The sequence below is a fragment of the Accipiter gentilis genome, chromosome 18 (assembly GCF_929443795.1).
Source record: "Accipiter gentilis chromosome 18, bAccGen1.1, whole genome shotgun sequence".
In the NCBI taxonomy this organism is placed as follows: Eukaryota; Metazoa; Chordata; class Aves; order Accipitriformes; family Accipitridae; genus Astur; species Astur gentilis.
This window is the reverse complement of record NC_064897.1, coordinates 4,058,977-4,078,284: the sequence shown is the minus strand read 5'-3', so window position 1 is coordinate 4,078,284 and position 19,308 is coordinate 4,058,977. Positions and strand designations below refer to the sequence as shown.

The window sequence follows — 19,308 nt, the reverse complement described above, 5'->3', positions numbered from 1 at the left end:
TCCGTTCTTCAAAGCGCATACCAGAGAGGTGGTATGGAGGGACACCACAAAGAGCAGGATCAGCCTTGTCAATGAGCTACCTGAGTTAAATCTTTAAACAAAAAATACTCTTTAGAGTGAGAGTGTAGCTCAGGAAACAGAAGTAAGTTGTGTTTCAGCTGCAGCTCCACCATGTGTCTTGTCTGTGCCAGTTACCAAGGCCTCCAGAGATGGCAGAGCTGCTGAAATCCTGCCTACCAGGCAACAAAGGGCAGCAGCCATAGTAAGGGACACTAGGGTATTTTCCATCATTCAAAAAAATATTCCTTGCATGTCTGAGAAAAGACCACTTGGAAGTCTGAAAAGAATTTATTTCCTTCACGTGAGTCTGTCTTTCCTTGCACATGTGCACACAAGCAGAGGTGACAGCGAGCGCTGGAATCCTGCCATTCATTTTATACTAGAGGAGGGATAACACACTGCGTCTTTGCTTTGGTAGTGGGAAGAACCCTTCATTAAGAGCATAAAAATAAGATTTTTTTTATTATTTTTTTTTTTTCCTTTGCATCTGCCAGTATTGGCAGCACTTCCCTAAGAAGGTGAGAATGTGTAATCACATGCTTGTTCCTGGAGGGAAACTGCTGGACGTGTTCAGCCTGTTTTCACAGAGATTTTGTAGCTAGCTGAGAAACCTCTGCATGGGAATCAAGGTATGTTTGGTAGAACTGCCTACTGAAAAGCCGGTATCTGACAAGGGGAAGTTTCACCTTGTATCAAATGTGCTATGTGCGGCAGCTATTCCTGCATCCCTTTTCCTGGTGCATCAGGTGGGGAACATAAGTTGCTGGGCTTAGTGACTTTTTTTAAAAGTAAAACAATAACAACAACAAACTTATTTCTTCTGTAGAAACTATGTGTCTGGGTAAATAAGCTTTACCTTGCCCTTGATCACCACAAGATCCATGATGGCAGCTAAATGCAAATTCCCTGTTTATAGGAAAGATTGGGAGCTGCCGGTCCTCTCCTGCTTGCACGCTCTGTTGCATAAAGAAACTGTGTAGTAGGAAAGGTCTGCTGCCTGGGTTACCTGCCTCGGTGTGTGGCAGAGCAGTGATCTCACCGCAGCTTTGCTTTCACAGCAAGATAACCTTTTTCATGAGTTTAAGGGGAATGCTCTGCAGAAACGACAACATTTGCTTTTCTGAGGACGTGTAACGGATATCATTCAGGTCTGAGGATATGGAAGGATTTCGCGTGGTAAGTGTTTTCTGTTTGTCAGTGTTGCCAAAATTGTTAGCCCTGTCTCCTTGCCAAGGAAACCAGTAAGCACCTTGACCTGCAGAGGACTTGGCTGGAGAGGAATGACTAAGTGACCCACCACCAAGCTGCCCTGCATTGCCCTGAGCAACGCGTTTCAAACCCTTGATGATCCCTGCTGGTGGTTTCCCAAATAAAGAGCTACAGGTGGCTCTCATGGCTACAGGGGTGCCAGGAGCCCGTGGTAAGGCATTCGGCTGTCCCAAGAGGAAAGCCCAGCGGCATTCCCCTGCAGCTCAAGTGCCGTGAGAGCTGCTCCCAGTTTCCTGGGCCAGTTGCCCATGCAGGGAAAGAGTAGTAGGAAAACGTTGCACATCAGAGATGGGCAGATGCGGCTGGAAGGACCGTGGGGAGAAAGGAGAGGTTCAAGGAGGGTGTAGTGCTTGTGCTCCAGGCTCCTCGTTCCTCTCTGAGGATGTGCATGGAGGGGGATTAGGAAAGGAGAGCATAAAAAAAGATGAATATAGGATACAGGAAGAGTCCTGGAAGCCTGTGGCAATAAGAGGGAAGGGTAATGTTATGGGTGGCTCTCTGAAGTCACTCAGGAGCACGGCAGCTGCTCCTCAGCATTGGTGTAAGAGTGACGTGCCTGGCTGGTGTGGCAGGGACCCCAGGGGGAACAGCCTGGCAAGGGTGGAGAAAAGGAACAGGTTGGGCAGTTCAGGGCGAAGAGCCAGAGGAGTCTGGCAGAAAAGCAGGGAGTCCTGTGTTTCCTGCACCCCATCTGTGCTAGGAATAAAATAATCTTTAAGGGGTCTGACTCCTGTGGGGCCAGACAAGATCAGCTGAGGAGGGAGCAGAGGAGACGAGTTGAGAGGCCTCTCCTGCCATCCCACCTACAGCCCCAGTACTCCAGCAGGGAGGAGAGATCAAATGTGGGAGAACAGGACACATAAACACCTTCCCGTCCTTGCCAACCCCCCCCATCTTGGTACGGGATGAGAGTGGGGAAGAAAGGGCATGCTGAAGTAGCCGAGAGCATTTCCTTGCATTTGCACCCATAGGAAAAAAAAAAATAATGGTGGAAATAAAGAAGTGAGGGGGGAGTCACCAGCTGCGAGGCAGAGGGTGGGAGAGGAAGATGCCAGGGCTGACCAGGTCCGGGCACTGGATAAGGCTTTGCAGAGACCGTGGCCAGCGTGAGCCCTTTGCTGATTTTGTGACCTTGGAGGTGTGCTCAGTTTCTGCCTGCCTCCATTTGGTCTTGAAAGCGGGAAAAGTAAACACCCCTGAAACAAAGAGGCTCTTCTGAAGTGAAGCCAGAGAAACCCCGGTGCCGCTGGTTCCCCTGCCTCACCTGGCAAAGGTACCGGCAGGCAGGGGAGCAGGGAAAGGCAGTGAGTGCTTTGTGGCTGGGGGGGCCAGTGACGACAGCATGGTGAGATAAGCTGTTTTCTGCTCAGGACTTCCTTGGTTTGGCTCACAAGCAGGCAGCCGTGCCGCTTTTGTCCCGAAGAGAGGAGCAGCAGCAAGGAAATCAGCATCGTGGATGGATGGGGCAGAAAACGTGGCTGCGCTGGGTGCTTTGTGAGGCCGTAAGGGCTTCCCGGTGGGGGTAATCCCCCTCCTGCACTGCCCTGACCGTGTCTTTCAGTGGCAAGGAGCTATTGTGCCAGCAAGAGTTACCAGTTGCCAGATTTTAGGGTTTTGGGCCGGCTGGAGGGCAGCGGGCGAGCTGGAGGAGGAGGCGGCGATGGGAGAATTAGCTGAGACGCCGTGGCGTGCTGCAAGCCCTTCGTCTTCTCGTACGCTCGCTGGTGCTCGTGGAAAACCTCACAAAAATCTCCGGTGAGCTGCGCCTGTGTACAGCCTCTTTCCTGTCTTGCACCTCCCCTGGCTCTCGTTACGTGGAGACCCTAATGAAAACCAGACCTCGGCCTCCGAGGGCATTTCGTGTGCTTTCGTGGCTTGTTCCTTAACGGAGGCCGCCATTATCCTCGCTGTGAAGTCGCGTTGAAATGAGAGTGGTGTTGCTGACACGGCGATTTGACTTCAGGTGGGAAGCGAGCAGCAGGTGAAGCCTGCAGATAAAGATCTAGATTTTAGGCAAATATGCCCAGCGCTGAAAAACCAAGGAAGAGAAGATCAGAAAATGACCCCTACCGTGGACAGGAGGAGAGTTTGTAAATGAATTTTTGATTAAAATGGCTCATGAGGCAATAAGTGCTCAAAAAAAAAAAAAAATACATTGGTGTATTTTTCCTAACTTCATGTTTTTCAGGCATGCTTTGTTTGCTGGAGACAGAGTGATTCCTCCCTTGACACCACTTTTTTCTTTCTATCCTGCGAATGTTTTGAGAAACCCTGTGGCTTCAGCATTGCTGCGCGGACAGCTTAACATGGGCTGTTGTTCTGAAGCACAGCTGTAAGGGCTGAATCACTTTATGAAAGATAACCGCTTTCAGATGCTTCTAATAAAAAATTGTTCCACCAGCAGCACTACTAACGAAGGCTGATTTTTTTATTATTTTTTTTTTTAAAGAATGTACTTCTCTCTCCCGTCCTTCCAGTGTGATGCCCATACGTCCTCTCCACGCTGCCTCTGCATTGCATCTACCTCTCCAAAACCCCATCCCCCTTGGTTTTGGCCCAGCAATCCAGTACTCGGGGCAGGTGGGCTCCGGCATTTGCATGTGCAAGGAGCAGGGCGACAAGGGGGGGGGAGATGGGCGCAGAGGTTGACGCAGCGGTGACGGGGAAGGGCAGCAAAGGCTGTTTCCCAGGGAGAGGAGCCAGGGCGGCAGCGAGGCACGGGGGGAGAGGAGCGCACGTGCGAGGGGCTGCTCGGCGGTTTCCTGATGGAGTGGGAAGCCCAGCAGTGCTTGTCTGCCGCGCTCCCACATCCCCACATCCCAGGGTTTCCTGAACAGCTGGGGAAAATCGCTGACATCGGTTAAACTTGAGTAACTGAGAAGGAAAGTCGTATTCCTTCAAATTTTGAAAAAAGGAGGGGAAGGGATACCAATTCTCTCCTCCATTGGCACCCCTCTGTCGCCCAAAAAGAGACAAAAAAATGCTCAGAAGTCAAAAGTTAGACAGAAGTATGGTCTTGTCGTAAAGCCAGAATCTGAGGAAAAGTTATTTGGTGACTGGCACCAGGGAAGGAAGAGTTGCTCTTGTTTTTTCCAGGTCTTTGCAGAAAGCACAGGTCGGTCTGTCAGCACAGTGGGCATGGGAATGGCTGGGAAAGGGAGAGCTGGGTTTTCTGCTGCTTTGGGATACTTGGCTCCTTCTAGCACACAAATATTTTTTTCTCTTCTCATTTGATTTTTGAATTATCCTTCACCTTTAGATAGCTCCAAAATGAGAGGACCAAAAAGGCAGAAAAGAGACATAATCCTTGTGTCCCAATTGTTCATTTCCTTGAGTTAATTTTATGTTGGTAATAAAATATATGTCTTTCCATAGCTGTAAAGGACAACAGGCAAAGCACCTGTAGAGCTAAGAGGGCTTGGTGATTCAGATTCATCATTTGTTGCAGGATTTCTCCAACATTTGTTTCCAATTACCTGGCATTCGCTTTGCTGTTGTGCACGATTAACTGTTGTTGTTGTAAGCAGGTACTTGGTGGATTTGGTCTCCCGACTCCAGCATGCCGCTGGGAGCCAACTGTAAGCCATGAAAAAGATTGTTTCGGAGAGAAGGGTTTGGGTTGCTTTTTTGTTTTGTTTTTGGCAAGATGCTCCTCTTTATTGCATAGCTGCGTGAGACCACTTCATATTTGAAATTATTCCTGGCCGGTTCTATTCCTGTGTTATTTTGTGACATGGAAGAGTTGGGGAGAAAATAAAAAAGCACTGCAAGAAAAGATCATATTAAATATGAAGATCCCTCCCTTCTGCCCAAAGGTGCTTTACTACTTGTAAGTTTAAACATCCTTAGAAGGAATTGAATTTCACAGGCAGCATCAAGAATAAGAATCTGCTCCTTTCCCTCTACCTGTTACTGCTGCATTGTAACTGTGATGTTAGTTTTATATTTAATGATTTCTACACTGGTCCCTTCCAGATAGAATAGGTTCAGTGATCTGATGTATCTTTTATGTCTTTGTGGGTTTTAATGTATTTTATATTATATATATATTTTTATGTAGAAGAGTTTAATACCTTATTTATAATTACAGCTGCCTCCGCTGTTTTCATTGCAATTTTTTTTCAGGAAAAACCACAGCTACTTAATTTTTGGTTTTATGTATATTTTTATTTCGGTATGCGCACAAAGAAGCTGACAGCCCATCCTTCTTGGGAATAACTACAGCAAAATGTTCAACTCTGTAATAGCTGTGAGAGAGTCAATCTTCACCAGTCCTTGGGCTGCTAGAAAGAGGGACCCCGAGGCCAGAAGGTAATTAAGCCAACTTACTTTAGAGCTGAGATGCTTGACAATGTCCATACCGAATCCTCGTGAATGAACTGCAAACGCACATGCATTGTATTAGCAGCAAATTTGTTCCCATAGTGGTTTTCTGCTTGCTTTGCGTGAGTCACTACCTGTAGACAAAATTATGCTTTCCAACCCTTTCTTTTGAAAAAACATTGGTAGTGGTGGGGTAAGCAGGCTGTTTAATGCTGGTAATTACAGCGTTTTGCAGGTTTGCCTGCTCCTCTTCCCTATATGAGAGACCCCGGTGTACATGTCCACGCAGAAGTATCTGTGTATTTTCCTGTGCTTTGTCCCATGACCTGTCCAAGCGGGAGAAGAGAAGGCAGTGTCAACCCATCGCTGCCCGCTTGCTTTTCGCAATGCTGGGGTTACAAAACGGATGGGATGCTGAGCATCACCCTTCAAGGGCCTAGCAGTAAGCGAAGAGAATAACCAGTTTGCTCAGAAGCATTTGAGGGAGCAGGAAGAAGAAAGTTATCCCAGGCCCCCCCCACTTAGAGCAAAATACAGTTTATGAATCTTTAAAACCTTTTTAAAAAGCAGAAAGTAAAAAGAAAACTTAGCCTTCAAAGTGATTGTGAGTCACTCCCCTTCAAAGCATTTCCATGGATTTCTTGAAGTTTCTTTCCAGTGTGTATTCCAAACGTTTTTGTGGGGATGATAAATTCTTCCTGTCTCACATTTAATTTTGGTCCATCAAACTGGCTCTCATTTTGGTTTTTCTTCTGGCACTAAAGGCTAATTTGCCTCCTTTAATTGAATGCAGACACTGCATCTAACATGACAGGCACTACCCACTCAATAATGGGATATTGTCTTTCCTGACTCCTACTTGCCTTAATTAAAAGCAGAGGGCTGACCTCAGCGCTGAACTCTGCCCTATTCCTTGCTAATACTTTTACACATCGCTTCACGCTAAGGCTCGACAGAGCGCATGCAAGTTCCTGGCTCGCCAGCATCACTTGTTTGTTTGTTACTGTTTTAAGGGCGAGTTTCACTTAATCGGCGGGAGGTTCCTCCTTCTTTCGGTAGGTCTGGCCCACTGCCCCGTCCGCTCTTCACCTGTGGGGATGCGGTGAGGGAGAAGGGAGCTGTTGCACGGGGTGGTACCGCTGGGCACAGCTGCTGGAAATGGGAGCAGATTCGGGCCGGGCGAACATTTCCATGGGCACGTGCATTTTGTAGCTGCACCACCTCCTGTGTGACCTCCTCTGGCTTGTGCGCTCTGCCCTCCAGATGGGCAGAAATCCATTTTCAGGGAGGACCCGGGATCTAATAGATGTTCTCATTTATCAGGCTTGGAGTCAGGTGTTTAAACTTTTAAGGTTTGGAGGTTTTTAAATTGTGACCTCTTATGGCTAAATCTAGGACTTCACTGTGCCCATCAGCTGAACCTGCACAGGACCTCTCTTGATCAGCAACCCTCAAAGGTTTCTTTGTGAGCTGGGAGAGCACAGCAACAGCTACCCTGGACTGGCCACAGTGAAAGTGGAACAAATTATGTCCCACTCACCCGAGTACCCCAAACTGGGATAGAGACGGATGCCTTTATACGGGTGGATGCAAACCAGGAGGCAGCGAGTGGCTGAAGGGGCATTCTCTGCACGACAGAGAAAAGCCACGGGACAGTCTATGGTTGTGGTCAGTGCTCCCCACTCCTGCCAAAAGACCTGAGCTTTCCTTTCCTTGTGTGAGCACTGGCTTGGGAAAAACCACACAGAAATCATCTGTCTGTACGGCCTGTTTGTGCAGTGTGTTTTTGTTGTAATTATTTCTAGAGAGAAGTGTTTTTCTTCTTCTCCAGCTCCTGGAGAGGGTGGGATCAGAGATGTCTGCTTTCCGTTAAAAGCCTTCGCTCTCCCGCTTCTGGAGAGAAAGTAACCAGGTGATCTGCATTTACCTGAAAGCATAAAATACAGAAGTCAAATATGACACCCAGCCTCCAAAACCGTTTTGAAAACCCCAGAACACCACCTGAGGGGGTTAATCTTCCAGGGTTTTTCTGGGAGACGCTGAGGTGCTCACTCAGGGCTTTTTGATGTTGGGGTTGGCAAGGCAAAGTACAAGGCTTGGCTGCTGTAACAGCCTTCCCCAGCTTTGCCAGAAAAGGTCAGTCACAAGGTCACCCTCACCTTTTCTCTGATGCTTCACGTGATAATAACGCCTGAAGCAATTCCCGTATCCCCTGCCCACAGAAAATCTTCGTAACCCAGGTGCTCACAGGAAGGTGCCTTTCCCAAGATGCAAAGACACACAAGTTCGATGAAAGAAAAAAAAAACCAAGCCAGCTGAAGCCAGGCATGCACAGCCACTTTAAATACAGAGCGTGTGTGTAGTTTTCCTGTATCCCGTATCCTGTATCTGGCTGGTCCTAGAGCCTTGACCCACCAAAAGACTTTCATTTCACTACAGGCACCTACACTGAATATTTAAGCACCACTGGCATCACCTAAGACTTTCTTCAGGCCTTGCTTGACAAAAATAGTCCCATACTTGCCTGCATTTCTGCCACCAGACGTGAGCAGAGCCCTCAGTCTGAGCGGTGATGAGCTGCTTGGTGCAGGCTGTCCTCTTGCCTTTTTAGCAAACGGGACTGATCTGGCAGATGGTTCCCTGGGTATACTGTTTGAGGTTGCAGGGGGGAACAGAGGAGATAATACTGGTGGTATTATCCAAGTGGTAGTATTATCCACATCATCAGGGTTGAGAACAGCTAGCTGGCATGCAAGAAAATCCAGGTTCGGGTCTCTAGGGAAGATAACATAAGCATAACCCAAATTTTCCATTGCAGTGCTGTGTGTAATGAATATTTAAAGCAGAACCACTGCAGTGACAGAAAGTTCCACTTCGGGTGTTTAACTTCTAAAATCTTAAGTCCCATCCCCTTCCAGCATCCAGTGATAAACTCAGCTGGTTGCCCTTTCAGCATGCTAGCTTTGGCTGGGAAGCATCTGAGCTTGCCCTTAAAGAAGAGGTAAGAGCCATGATTGGCATGGATCTGCCAAAAATGACCCTGGGGTAGAAAGACAAGGGGAAGACCATCATGAAAGTCAGCATAGAGATAATATCATATCAGACTCCAGCAAGAAATCTTTTTGCAACCCATCATTTCTACCACCCCAGGTAGGAAAACGTGTTGTCTCTACATCTGCATAGTGGAAGGTTTCCTGGTTTGGCTGCAGCAGATACGCAGTGGAGCAAGTCAGGGGACACAGGAGAAACCTTCTCTGTGGGTTCACTAGGATGGATTGCAGTAGCTCCAGTCCCAGAACATCTCCTACGCCCACCTCACGACATGCTGTGCTAGGTATCATGGAACAGAGCTAGAATTTCTGTCTCACTTCTGTGATTTACACCATCACTGGCAAGCGCATCACGGCCACAGATGACAAACAAGCAAGGCAATCAGCTTAGTGTTTTCTGCTTGGTTCTCACCCTTCACTCACACCACAACACCCCAGCTGTGAACTTTTAACCCTGAACTTCTTCCAGATTGTGAGCCTTTACAGCAGACAAGTCATAGGCAGTAAATCCACTTTTCAGACAATGGTGTCTATTGAGCTCTTCCCCTTGGTGCTTCACTGCAATTTGCTTTCTGTCCACCTGCTGCTTTTCTGTCTACTCAAATGCGTGTATCGGTAGTAGTAGCACGCCACTCACCTGTGGGAAGGAGAGAAAGGAGAAGCAGCTTTAAAAGAGGGAGACCATGACATTCTGTGAGAAGACCCAAGGATGCCTCCATATGCCTCATCAGCCTATTTTGGAGAAATACTGGATTTGCCAGCGTTTCCTGAGAGCTGAAGCAAAGGTAGGTTAACAGACAAGTAAAATGTTTGGTTTGGGGCAATGGATCCAGACTGTTTTCTACTATTTTTGCCTCCTTCTTACCCACTGGAGCAAGGGACACTGTGGCCACGAGCCAGGGCAGAGCTCCTTTGTGCAACACCTCTGCACATGGACAGCGGGATCTTCTTATCTGATGCTTTAGCTGCTCCAGGGAACGGCAGCCGGGGCAGGTCCCACCGGCTGCTGGAGCCCCGGCTCTCGGAGGGTCACATTAGGATGGGGCGGCAGCTCCCAGGTGCTAACACAGGCTGACTGACTCCTTTTAACACAGCACAGAAGGCAGCTGCAGGACACTTCTAGCGTCCTTTAAAACTAAATCCCAGCGTCACCTGCGCAGGGCTAAACTCTGGTTTTGCAATCTTAATACACAGTGAAATCAGGTCATTTTAAAATTGAACTTGCTGATACAATAAATAGCATGACACTGACCTGGGTAGATATACAATAAGAAATATCCCAAGCGACACTTCTTGTTGTAACAGTAAACCTCTCTATCTTTTACAGTAACACCCCAAATAGACACCAGAGGGTCCTACAGCTAAACACAGGCAAAGATGTCTTGTGAGAGATTAACGTAAAATGAAGGCATAGCCAGTCGCCCTCCTCACAACATCCCTTCCGCTTCCATACGCACCCAAAATACACACATTTGTCTGCTGCTGGTTTAGTCATCACAGATTAAAAAAAGACAGCAAGATGAAGACTGGTTGAGCCAGTAGTAGAGCTTTGTTAATTCATGCCAGGCAGCAGCAGTGGCAACAGCTTGGTGTTCAGCCTCGCTGACTGCTCTTAGAATAAACCAAAGCCATCGTTCCAGTAAGGAGGCTACCACAGATCCCTGCCATAAAAGGAGTAGATTGCTCTTAAAATCTAACTGATGCAGATGACAAATATAAGAATGGCTAAATAAGAAACAGCTCACTTGGCTGATTTCCTATGCTGGCCCCTACTGCTACTGAAAAAAATCCTTCTTAACAACCCAGAGAAAAATAAAAAACAGCTGAATATCTTTTCTTAGATGGCTAGTTTTTTCATTCCCATTCAAGACTGTCTATTTTGCTGTTGGCTCCGCTCTTGGCATGAAACTGGCCCTGAGGTACCAAACTGGGGATGAGGGACAAGTGTGGGTTTAGGGCTGCTAAACCTTCAGCTGGAAAACCACACTCACAAACACAGAATTTGCACCTTGCTAAATAGCAGACTGTTGTTCAAGCAGAGAAAATAAAAAAGTGACTTCCATAAGCTAGCGCTCAACTAATGGCAAACTGGTGTACGCTAGCAGACCGAGTCTAGTCTTAGAGTAATTAAAATGGAATCAGATCTAGTTCTTCAGAGCCAAAATCTAGCTAACAAACCTGCTTTAGAAGCCAATCAAATTTATAATAAAGCAGCAGCCTCTGATGTGTGGGAGGTTACAATGCCTCATATATTATTTTTTTTTCCGTAGGAAAAAGATGTTGGAGAAAGAGACAGAAGGAGAAGAACAACATTTTGAAATTCTGAGTAAGTTCTTGCCTCTCCCCCACAAATCATCCTCCTTTGGGGACATCTGATGTGATCAGAAAGAGTGGATGTTCTTAAAACTAAGGGAATCTTAGATTTACAGTCAAGAGATAGATCAAGTATTTCCCAACTCCTTTGAAGAAGGGAAACAAAGGTAACTCACTTCCACCTTCTCCGTCTTTTGTTTCACACATACGTGTCCAAACAGAGGCAGAGTTTGCTACGCATGAGTTGAAAGTATAAGGTTTATTAGAAAAATACTTGATCTTTGGTAGCATTGCATATTTTACACATCCGGTTAAAATGCTTTTCATCATTTTCATTCAAATTCATGATTTGTTAACAACTTCTCCATGCAATCTTTGTAGTTAACGTACTTGTACACATAGAATTGAGCACCCATAATGGAAGGTTATCTTACTGAGAGGCAGAGAGCCTGTTCAGGAAACATCACCTGTTTGTACTGAAAACTGACAGAAGCAATACCATGTTTTTACATCTTCAGCAGATGTCCTGAGTTCCCTCTTTCTCCGCTGGGATTTTTGGGGGACGGGAATCAAAGTAATCAACTAAATGGACATAAACCAAGCCTCAAAATCATCAATAGTTTCACTGGTATCCACCTCTACTCTGAATGATGCACTGTTATTCCTTCCACTGCCACACACAGAGGTTCAAGAACTCTAATCCAATCGCTTGTTTTCAACAGCTGAAGGGCCAATTCAATTTACAGAGAAATCCTTGAGTTTACACATAGCATTGAGCTCCTGAATAAGGAGGAAAACTGACACAGTAGGATAAATTTTAATTTGCTTGGACTACAAAGCTCTCCCAATGTTTGTATCTTCCACATGAATGGACAAAATAATACTGCAAAAGTCAACATCTATTGTGCTATGCTTTGAAGGGCTTTAAAACAGAAGAGTTTGAATTAAAAGTATCTGTAGGTAGATCATGTCTATTTTCTTGGGGGAATGGGGAAGGCACTGGGTAAAAAGCCCTCATTAACCTTACTCAGTCCCTTTCAGAAGTATAAAATGGCATCAGTACATTGGAGAATCTAATCCGGGTGGGGAGGAAACTGATAGAAATGTGTAGGTGTGTCTCCTAACAAGGTACTGAGGACTGATAACAGATTATACCAATATGAACCACACAAAACTGGCAGCACTTGTCTCACTTGGTTGATGTTTGATCACAGTCTAGTGGTTCTTGATTGCGTACTTGGATATTTTCCTCTAGTTTGCACTTTAACATCCATCCATAGGAGTAGTGGCAAGCATCTCCACTCAGACAGGTACCTAAAATCACTATCTATGGAGCTGAATGCTCCAGGGAAGTTGAAGGTGCCTTCATATCCACTGAAGAACACTTCTACATCAATACCGACTTTAAGAAAGTGCAATTGTACCCATCAGCATTAGCCACGCAACACTCCAACCTTCCATGGAAAAAAATAAAAATACATAGCTACTAATCATTCTGGCATCAGATTGTGGTAAAATCCTGCATGTTCCTTAACTGAAGGCTCCTGCACCCTGAAGAATTAATTCAGTCATGATTACTCTACTTCATCCTGATCCAGTGAAGTCAGAGCCTTCTCCTGTAACATAGAAAGAAGACTTATAATTATAAAAGCAATGAGGACCCACATCCTAATTTCCACTCTGCTGAGGTCAGTCAGTAGGTTTGCCCGTAGGATTTCCTGACCTCACATGCTATCTCTTCCAATGGACACAGGCCGTACAGCTGCTGAATATTTCCATTCATTTCACGAAGCACAAAAGGACCAGGATCTCCGATTCAAGTGCCTCCCAGCAAATCCAGGTAAATGAGCTGTGAAGGGCAGCAGCTCAGCACCACTGCTGGCAAAAGAGCACCTTGCACAACTGGCTTTGAAAGAAGGATATGAAGATAAAGAGATGCCTTTGTGTACAGGGCAAGTGGAAGCGTACCACACTGAAAGGGCAGACTGGATGAACTGCTGAACTACTATGCTGTCCCCACAACCTGCCAACAGCACACTACCAGGGGGAAGTACAGGATTAGGGCAAGCATGAAGTTTGCTGGTATTTCTCCCAGCCTTCAGCTATTTGTGGTGGAGAGAGTGATTGTGCTAGGAATGCTGGTTTATACTTAACAACGCTCTGTAAATGTCTCCTATTGATTTTTGGACCTATGTAAATAGAAAGCTTGCATCATAGAAGATGTCTTGTAGCAAGTAATTCCACAGCTGGAGTACACGCTGTGTTAAAGAATTTGCAGTCTGGTTTGGTTTGCATCTGGCCCGTGTTAGTTCTGTACAAGTGTGCTGCCTCAAGTTGCCTGAGGCTCTGCACAAGTCAAAGGAGGCAAAACGCATACCCAGCCACCCTGGTCCTGAATCCATGGCTTGAAGTGTTCTTTGAGGTACTTTAATCCGAAGCCCAAGACCAGGTTCATAGGATGGTTATCCACAGCGGTAAGTCTGGTGGCAACTTCCATTGTAAAGGCAACTTTCGTGCATTGTACTTGGCCTTCTGGCTCACTTGTTGAATCTGCTGAGACATCCTCCAGGAACAAATCAGTGACCCTCTTGAAGAAGGTGTAGGACAGCATATCTTTAAAATGCTGATAGAAAACCCTGTCCTTTTTGATCTGAAAATAAAAATAAGGATTGGTTAAATTGAGCCACTTTCACTGGAATTGCTTTCCCCATCTCACTGGGAAAGGAGAGCATCTCTAGGTAATACATGCAATATAGTCTAATGGTGGTGGTGAATGCAAGTGATGACACACAAGCCCCACACCTCACTGCAAAGCTGCTCCTTCGGGCTCTGGAGGTGGCTCTATGGTTTTGCCTCAAAAAAAAAAAAAAAAAAAATTCTTCAGGTCTTTTTGCATTTGAATGAGAGAAGCAGAGAGAGAGAAAGCAAAACAAGTCTGACACTGATATTGAGACCTGCAGGTGAGGAGGCATGGGAATACAGGAGCAGTGGGAAGATTACAGTAAAGGCAAGGTTGTGAGAAATGCTGGCAACAGCTGCCATGCTAAGCTCCTTTTGCTCAGTCATGGTCTTTGTGATGCTTCTTACTGCACCTGGGTACCTCTCTGCTGCAGGAGCTGAGCATGTCCTCCATGTGGGAGTCTACCTTTACAGAGCAGAAGGGGCAGCTAAAGAAGGGAGTAAGAGGAACAAGTACCTATATTGTTAATAGAGGAAAACATCCACTCCATCTCATGGACTCATGCTGGGGTTCTTGTATAGCTTTTGGGCAGGGCTTTCAAAGGGCACTCAGAAGATTTATTTCCCTACAGAAACACTCAAAGCTGTAGAGTTTTCTCCCTCTGCTGGGAGAAGCTTGTATGCCAAATTTAATGTAAGCACAAACATTTCTCAGAGTCAGTTGAGTGCTCGACATCCCATGAAACTCAGTGGGAATGAGGCAAGTGACTCCTATTTTAAATGCACAACATTTTTGTTGCCTTCTTCCCACACCCCAACAGAGATCTCTGCTAGTCCTCTAGTCTTAAGAAAGATTTCAGGATGAATCGTGATGTTTTCAGAAAGCTCTAGATGTGGAAAGCGACGTTCAGGATAGAGACAGAGCACGCTAGCTTATAAAACATTCACTCCCAAGAGAAGTGTAATCTCTCTCTCACACTCTAGTCTGTGTAGCTTCTGGAAACAGGAGGAGTTACCTTTTCTTCTAGTTGGTCCCCTGATTGTCTTAACAGTGAAACTATTGTTTGTATTATCTTTTCTTCATCTGTTAAAGAAAAAAGTAACATAAATATCGCAGCCTTCTAGCAGAATCTGGATAGCAAATGATGGCAAAAGCCTTTGCGTCGCTTAATCATGAAAACAACTGCTAGTTTGTGGCAAATTTACAGAGAGTTGTGTATGCAGGCTTTAAGCTGAAGCTCACTGTTCTAGTCTGCGTGGAGTAAGCAATGCTATTCCTCCACCTGCCCGATGTTTTGCTCCAGTTAAGAATCTGGGAAAGAGCAGAGGCTTTAACAGCCCACTGCCAGCCCTTTGGGCTTTGAGGTATGTCTGATAACAAGCCAGAACAAAAGAGCAGCTAGCAAAGCCCATGAAAATAGACTTAAAATTATGGGGGGAAAAAATCCCCTCATCGTTACCAATTACACCTTCTGCAACTCATTAGGACAAACTCTGGGTTTGCCAGATTAAAGAAAATGGAAGTATGGCAGGATGCCTCTTGTAACCAGAAATCCCTAGAAAGCTTGCATTAAAACTAAATCTCTGCAGACGTTATGGAAGACAAGCAGTTCAGACTTTTAACAGAGATTGTTGAGCAGTGTTGTCCCGTCACTGAAGAGGGATTCACTAAGACATTATTGCCCCAATGACTGGTCTGTGGCCTTTGAGCCCCAGTGTAGTGCTCAGCCACCAGCACTGCCACTCCTACCACTGCTCTGTCACCTTATGTCACTGCCTTCATCCTCCTTTTCTCATGTCACAACTCCTTGGACTTTTAAGGATGCTTCCTTTACTTGAAGTAGCAGGCAGGAGCTCTTAGAGGACTGCAAGAGCAGTCCCTGAAATGTGGGCAACAGAGCAAGAACCAGCAGAGCAAACTTCCTTCTTCACAGCATCTTACTGCAGAAGTCCCGAGCACTTCACTGTGTCTAAGGGAAAAAATGCCTCAGTGTGCAATCCAAACATGACATACTGCCTGTGAGCATGAAATTCTTCACCCTTACCATGTTCCTCACCTTCACTTCCATCAGTAGCATTGGTATTGTCTTGTTCCAGACACAGGGCTTGACGCGTTATCTGGAATGACGCATCTGAAGCAGATTCCTGGGATCTGGAAGTAACAAGCTTGGCAAGTTTGTCTGCAATGTGGTTGACATCTGCTGTTTCACCTGTTTGGGAAGGAGGGTGGGAAATAAAGAAGGCAATTAATCTTTCCAGGAAATAATTCAGTCATTTACTTGTTTACATGCCCCCTGAGGTGGAGTTGCCCAGAGGATGCCAAGAGATACATTTCCCCGTGCTGGGCCTTTGCTATTGCTTGAGATCAGCTGGTAAAAATTTAGAGAGACAAGTCACGCAGTACAGCCCCTCTTTAGTATCTGAGCAGCAGCTACCTATACAGAGGCCATACAGAAGCAAGTATGAGTGTAGCGTACTAGCATACATCCTTGGAAGCCAGAAGCACGTGTATTAAGAAACATGAGTACTGCTCTATAGGACTGTGAATCTTAGGCCTTAGTTGTATTGCCCATGATTAGTTCACCTATAGGTCCAGATTCAGAAAAGATGGTGTATTTGAACGTTCTTCACTTGTTTTCACAGGCTAATCCTGAGCAAGGGAGAAGCAGACTTCACTTCAGAGGCACCTCTGGCACAAAAGCTTCTCGTGTCCTTGACACTGTTTTATTAAGCTGACATGAATATTGGGAGAACTCGGCACCCAGACTGGCTTTATCCACCTTGTGTAATGGCCCTGTTCAGGACCCTCACCGGCTGAAGGCATTGCTCCTTGAGGGGACACCGACAGGAATCCTGCTATAGTAAAGAGAACAAGAGGAGCTGTTACAAAGTTTGTTTCATCTAAAAGGTGCTCTTCCTCACAATTCGCCTTACAGAGTTTGGGATGCAAAAAATCTCCCCACCACCACTGCCAAGTGGCAGCTCCTGCATGACCAGCAGACATCTGGTCTGACCTATAACATGTAAAATTCACAAGCAGAGTTTATTGCGAGGGCAGCAGGGGTTAATGCAGCCAATAAAAACTGCATTTCAAGGCTGCTGAATCAACCCCAAGACATTTCCATCTCCTCATCTGCCTGGAGAGCTTATCAGGGAGCTGCTAAACTTCTAGGAAAGGGGATCGGGCTGCTCATGGCTTTGGAAACCTAAGATTAGGCACCTGGTTTTACATTGAACAGGCTTTCGATTTAGATGGGTAATCCTCCAAAGCACCCCCGTTTGCTCTAGAATGGCCTGACCAAGCTTGCAGTGCAGCTGCTAGCAGCGTAAGTGAATAATAATAATAGTGATGATGATGATGAGAATGATAATAATGTAATGATAATAAGCAAGCTGCTGAAGGGCGGGCAAAGCCCAGATTTGAAGCCAAGCAGGATCCTCAGGGAGGTTAACACCCAGCATGGGGAGGTTTTACCTCAAGGCCATGTTGCCACCCGTGCTGTGGGGAACATGGCTGTGTATTGGCAGGGCCATCAAGTGATTGCACCCAAACTCTCAAGTGCTTTCCTTGGCAATGTGAAAATAAAATGGACATAAAAAGGCATATCTGGATGGAGACATATGTCTCTGGCAACCAAACAATGGAAAGTTATACTTATTTCCCCCTAGCAAAAGGCATTGGGCTGAGGCAGGGACCCTTTCTTGAAAGACAGAGCTGGATTTAGCAGCAGGGAGGGTTACAGGCTTGGTGGGTAGGAGCTGGCCCTCAGGACAGTTAAACTGATCAGGGGTGGGGCATTAGGCTGGAGAAGTCAGTGATGAATAATTTTTAGAAATATCTTCAAAGGCATTGTAAGGGGAGGGCAATGGCTGTGAGTCCAACAGTATCAAGCTGGCACAAATTAAACAAAAAACCCCCTACCTATGTATATGAAAACAATATGGCAATCTATCATATACTGTATATGGCAACTTAATGGGGATGCCTTATCCTCCTCGCTCAGTCTTGTATGAGAATTTAAGGTACTAGTTATTATCCAGAGCAGAAAATGTCAAATCTCATTGCTTGCAGTACAGCACCTGACGTGGGGCTGGGGTACAAGATGTTTATGTGGATGAGATCCCTGGATTTTGGATGGATTACAGCCACCTACCGCCTCTTCTTCCAACAGATGGGAAGGCAGGTTCCGACTTAATATAATAGCAATGTGTAAGGGAGACTTAAATAGCTCTGGAAGACTGTTTCTGTTTAAGATACATGGTGGGGTTATGAGAGGTGGCCCAGAGACACAGGTTGCTCTGTGCTTGAGGCTGGTCACTGCCAACTGCTTGGCACCAGAGTTTCAAGCAGAACCTAGCACTTGTGTCTTTAGTGTGAAATACTTATCACATGATAAAGCTCCTTGGACGGGCCTTCAAACAACTTCTCTTCCTTGATTTTAGTTGGGAGGTATTCAGTCTGACCAATGTTTTATGTTTTCTTTCTATCCAGGTATGAAAAAGAAAATGCCAACGCTTGTGGAAAAAACAACCTGTGCAATTATGATACTTACCACCACATAACGGAAAACAGAAAAGCCAGTCACGGACGTGAATCTTGTGTTTGCAAGCACTACTGAAGAGCTGGCAATCTGCCTTCCTAACTGGAAATCAATAGAGCTAGCATAAGAGGTGACCAAAAAGTGAAAGAAACCACCTTCCTCCTCCTGCCTTTCCACAGGCCACCAGCCATTTTAGCTCTTTAGAGAGAGATTTAAAGACAAACAGCAAAAGGAAAGAACGAAGACATACTTGTCTGATGCTGAGAATTCCCTTCTTGAAGGCTCTCAGATTGTGCCTCAGAAACAGAGAAACCTGCCATGTGATCTTGGTGCGATGACAGCATTTGGGGCTTTTCCTGCTCTGCTCTGCCACAGAGAAAAGTTAGGCAATATCCTGGCAAGTATTTTCTTTTTGATTGCTTTTTGCTGTGCTGTTGCATCATGCCACCCTGACAAAGTACTCTTTGGCTTGGTCCATCTTTATCCCTTTGATGGTCAGTCCTTACTTTTCTCCCAATTAAGGATGATGATTTCTGCACATTAGCCTCATTTTTCAGAAGTTTCCCATATTTACTGACAGATAACCGCCGCTGGGCGTAGGCCATTAGGATCTTGTATTCTATGCTGTCTCGCTCATCATCTTCCAGCGGTATTTCTTCCATACTGACATCTTCTGGTGAAGACATCTTGGTTCCTGCAAGAACATATTCTTAGTTTTAATGGCTTAGGGAATAGCCTGTTTTTCATGAATACCAACCAGTACTTGACATTTCTACAGAATCTTTCACCAAACACCTTATAAACCTCAGTGATGTGAAGAATATTGCAGTGCCCAGGAGCCAGAGAAGCACTGTTTTCTAGAAAGAGAATTTGGTTACTGAGAAATAGCTCAGGTGGCAATCAAGGCCATCAAAGAACGGGAACAAGAGACCTGATACATTGCTCTTAATTGCATTTGGTGGCTTAGACAGGAAAGGTGAGGAAATTCAAGGACTATTCAATGGTTGGGGTGCAGTGCCTCAAAAGAGGAAAGCTTGTAACAAGAATAACTGAATCTTGGGGTGGAAAGAAAA

The 19,308-nt window shown here is 45.7% G+C and overlaps 1 protein-coding gene across 1 annotated transcript; it reads right to left on the bottom strand.

Annotated features, from left to right (window-relative positions):
* Nucleotides 1–11,308: 11,308 nt before the first annotated feature.
* On the bottom strand, nt 11,309–18,921 carry BCL2L14 (BCL2 like 14). The gene is made up of 5 exons (XM_049821546.1): nt 18,486–18,921; nt 15,752–15,904; nt 14,711–14,778; nt 13,393–13,665; nt 11,309–12,631 (listed from the first exon to the last, which is right to left on the bottom strand). The coding sequence occupies exons 1-5, from the start codon at nt 18,919–18,921 to the stop codon at nt 12,590–12,592; spliced, it is 972 nt and encodes a 323-aa protein (XP_049677503.1). The 3' UTR covers nt 11,309–12,589.
* Nucleotides 18,922–19,308: the final 387 nt, after the last annotated feature.

Bases quoted from the DNA above. Each gene is read 5' to 3' on its own strand.
- BCL2L14 (XM_049821546.1), bottom strand. From the start codon at position 18,921: ATGTCTTCACCAGAAGATGTCAGTATGGAAGAAATACCGCTGGAAGAT. The intron at 14,779-15,751 runs GTGAGGAACATG...TTTCTTTAACAG, and splicing joins TGCTACTGATGGAAGTGAAG to ATGAAGAAAAGATAATACAA. The intron at 12,632-13,392 runs GTATGCGTTTTG...TCTATGTTACAG, and splicing joins TTCAGGACCAGGGTGGCTGG to GAGAAGGCTCTGACTTCACT.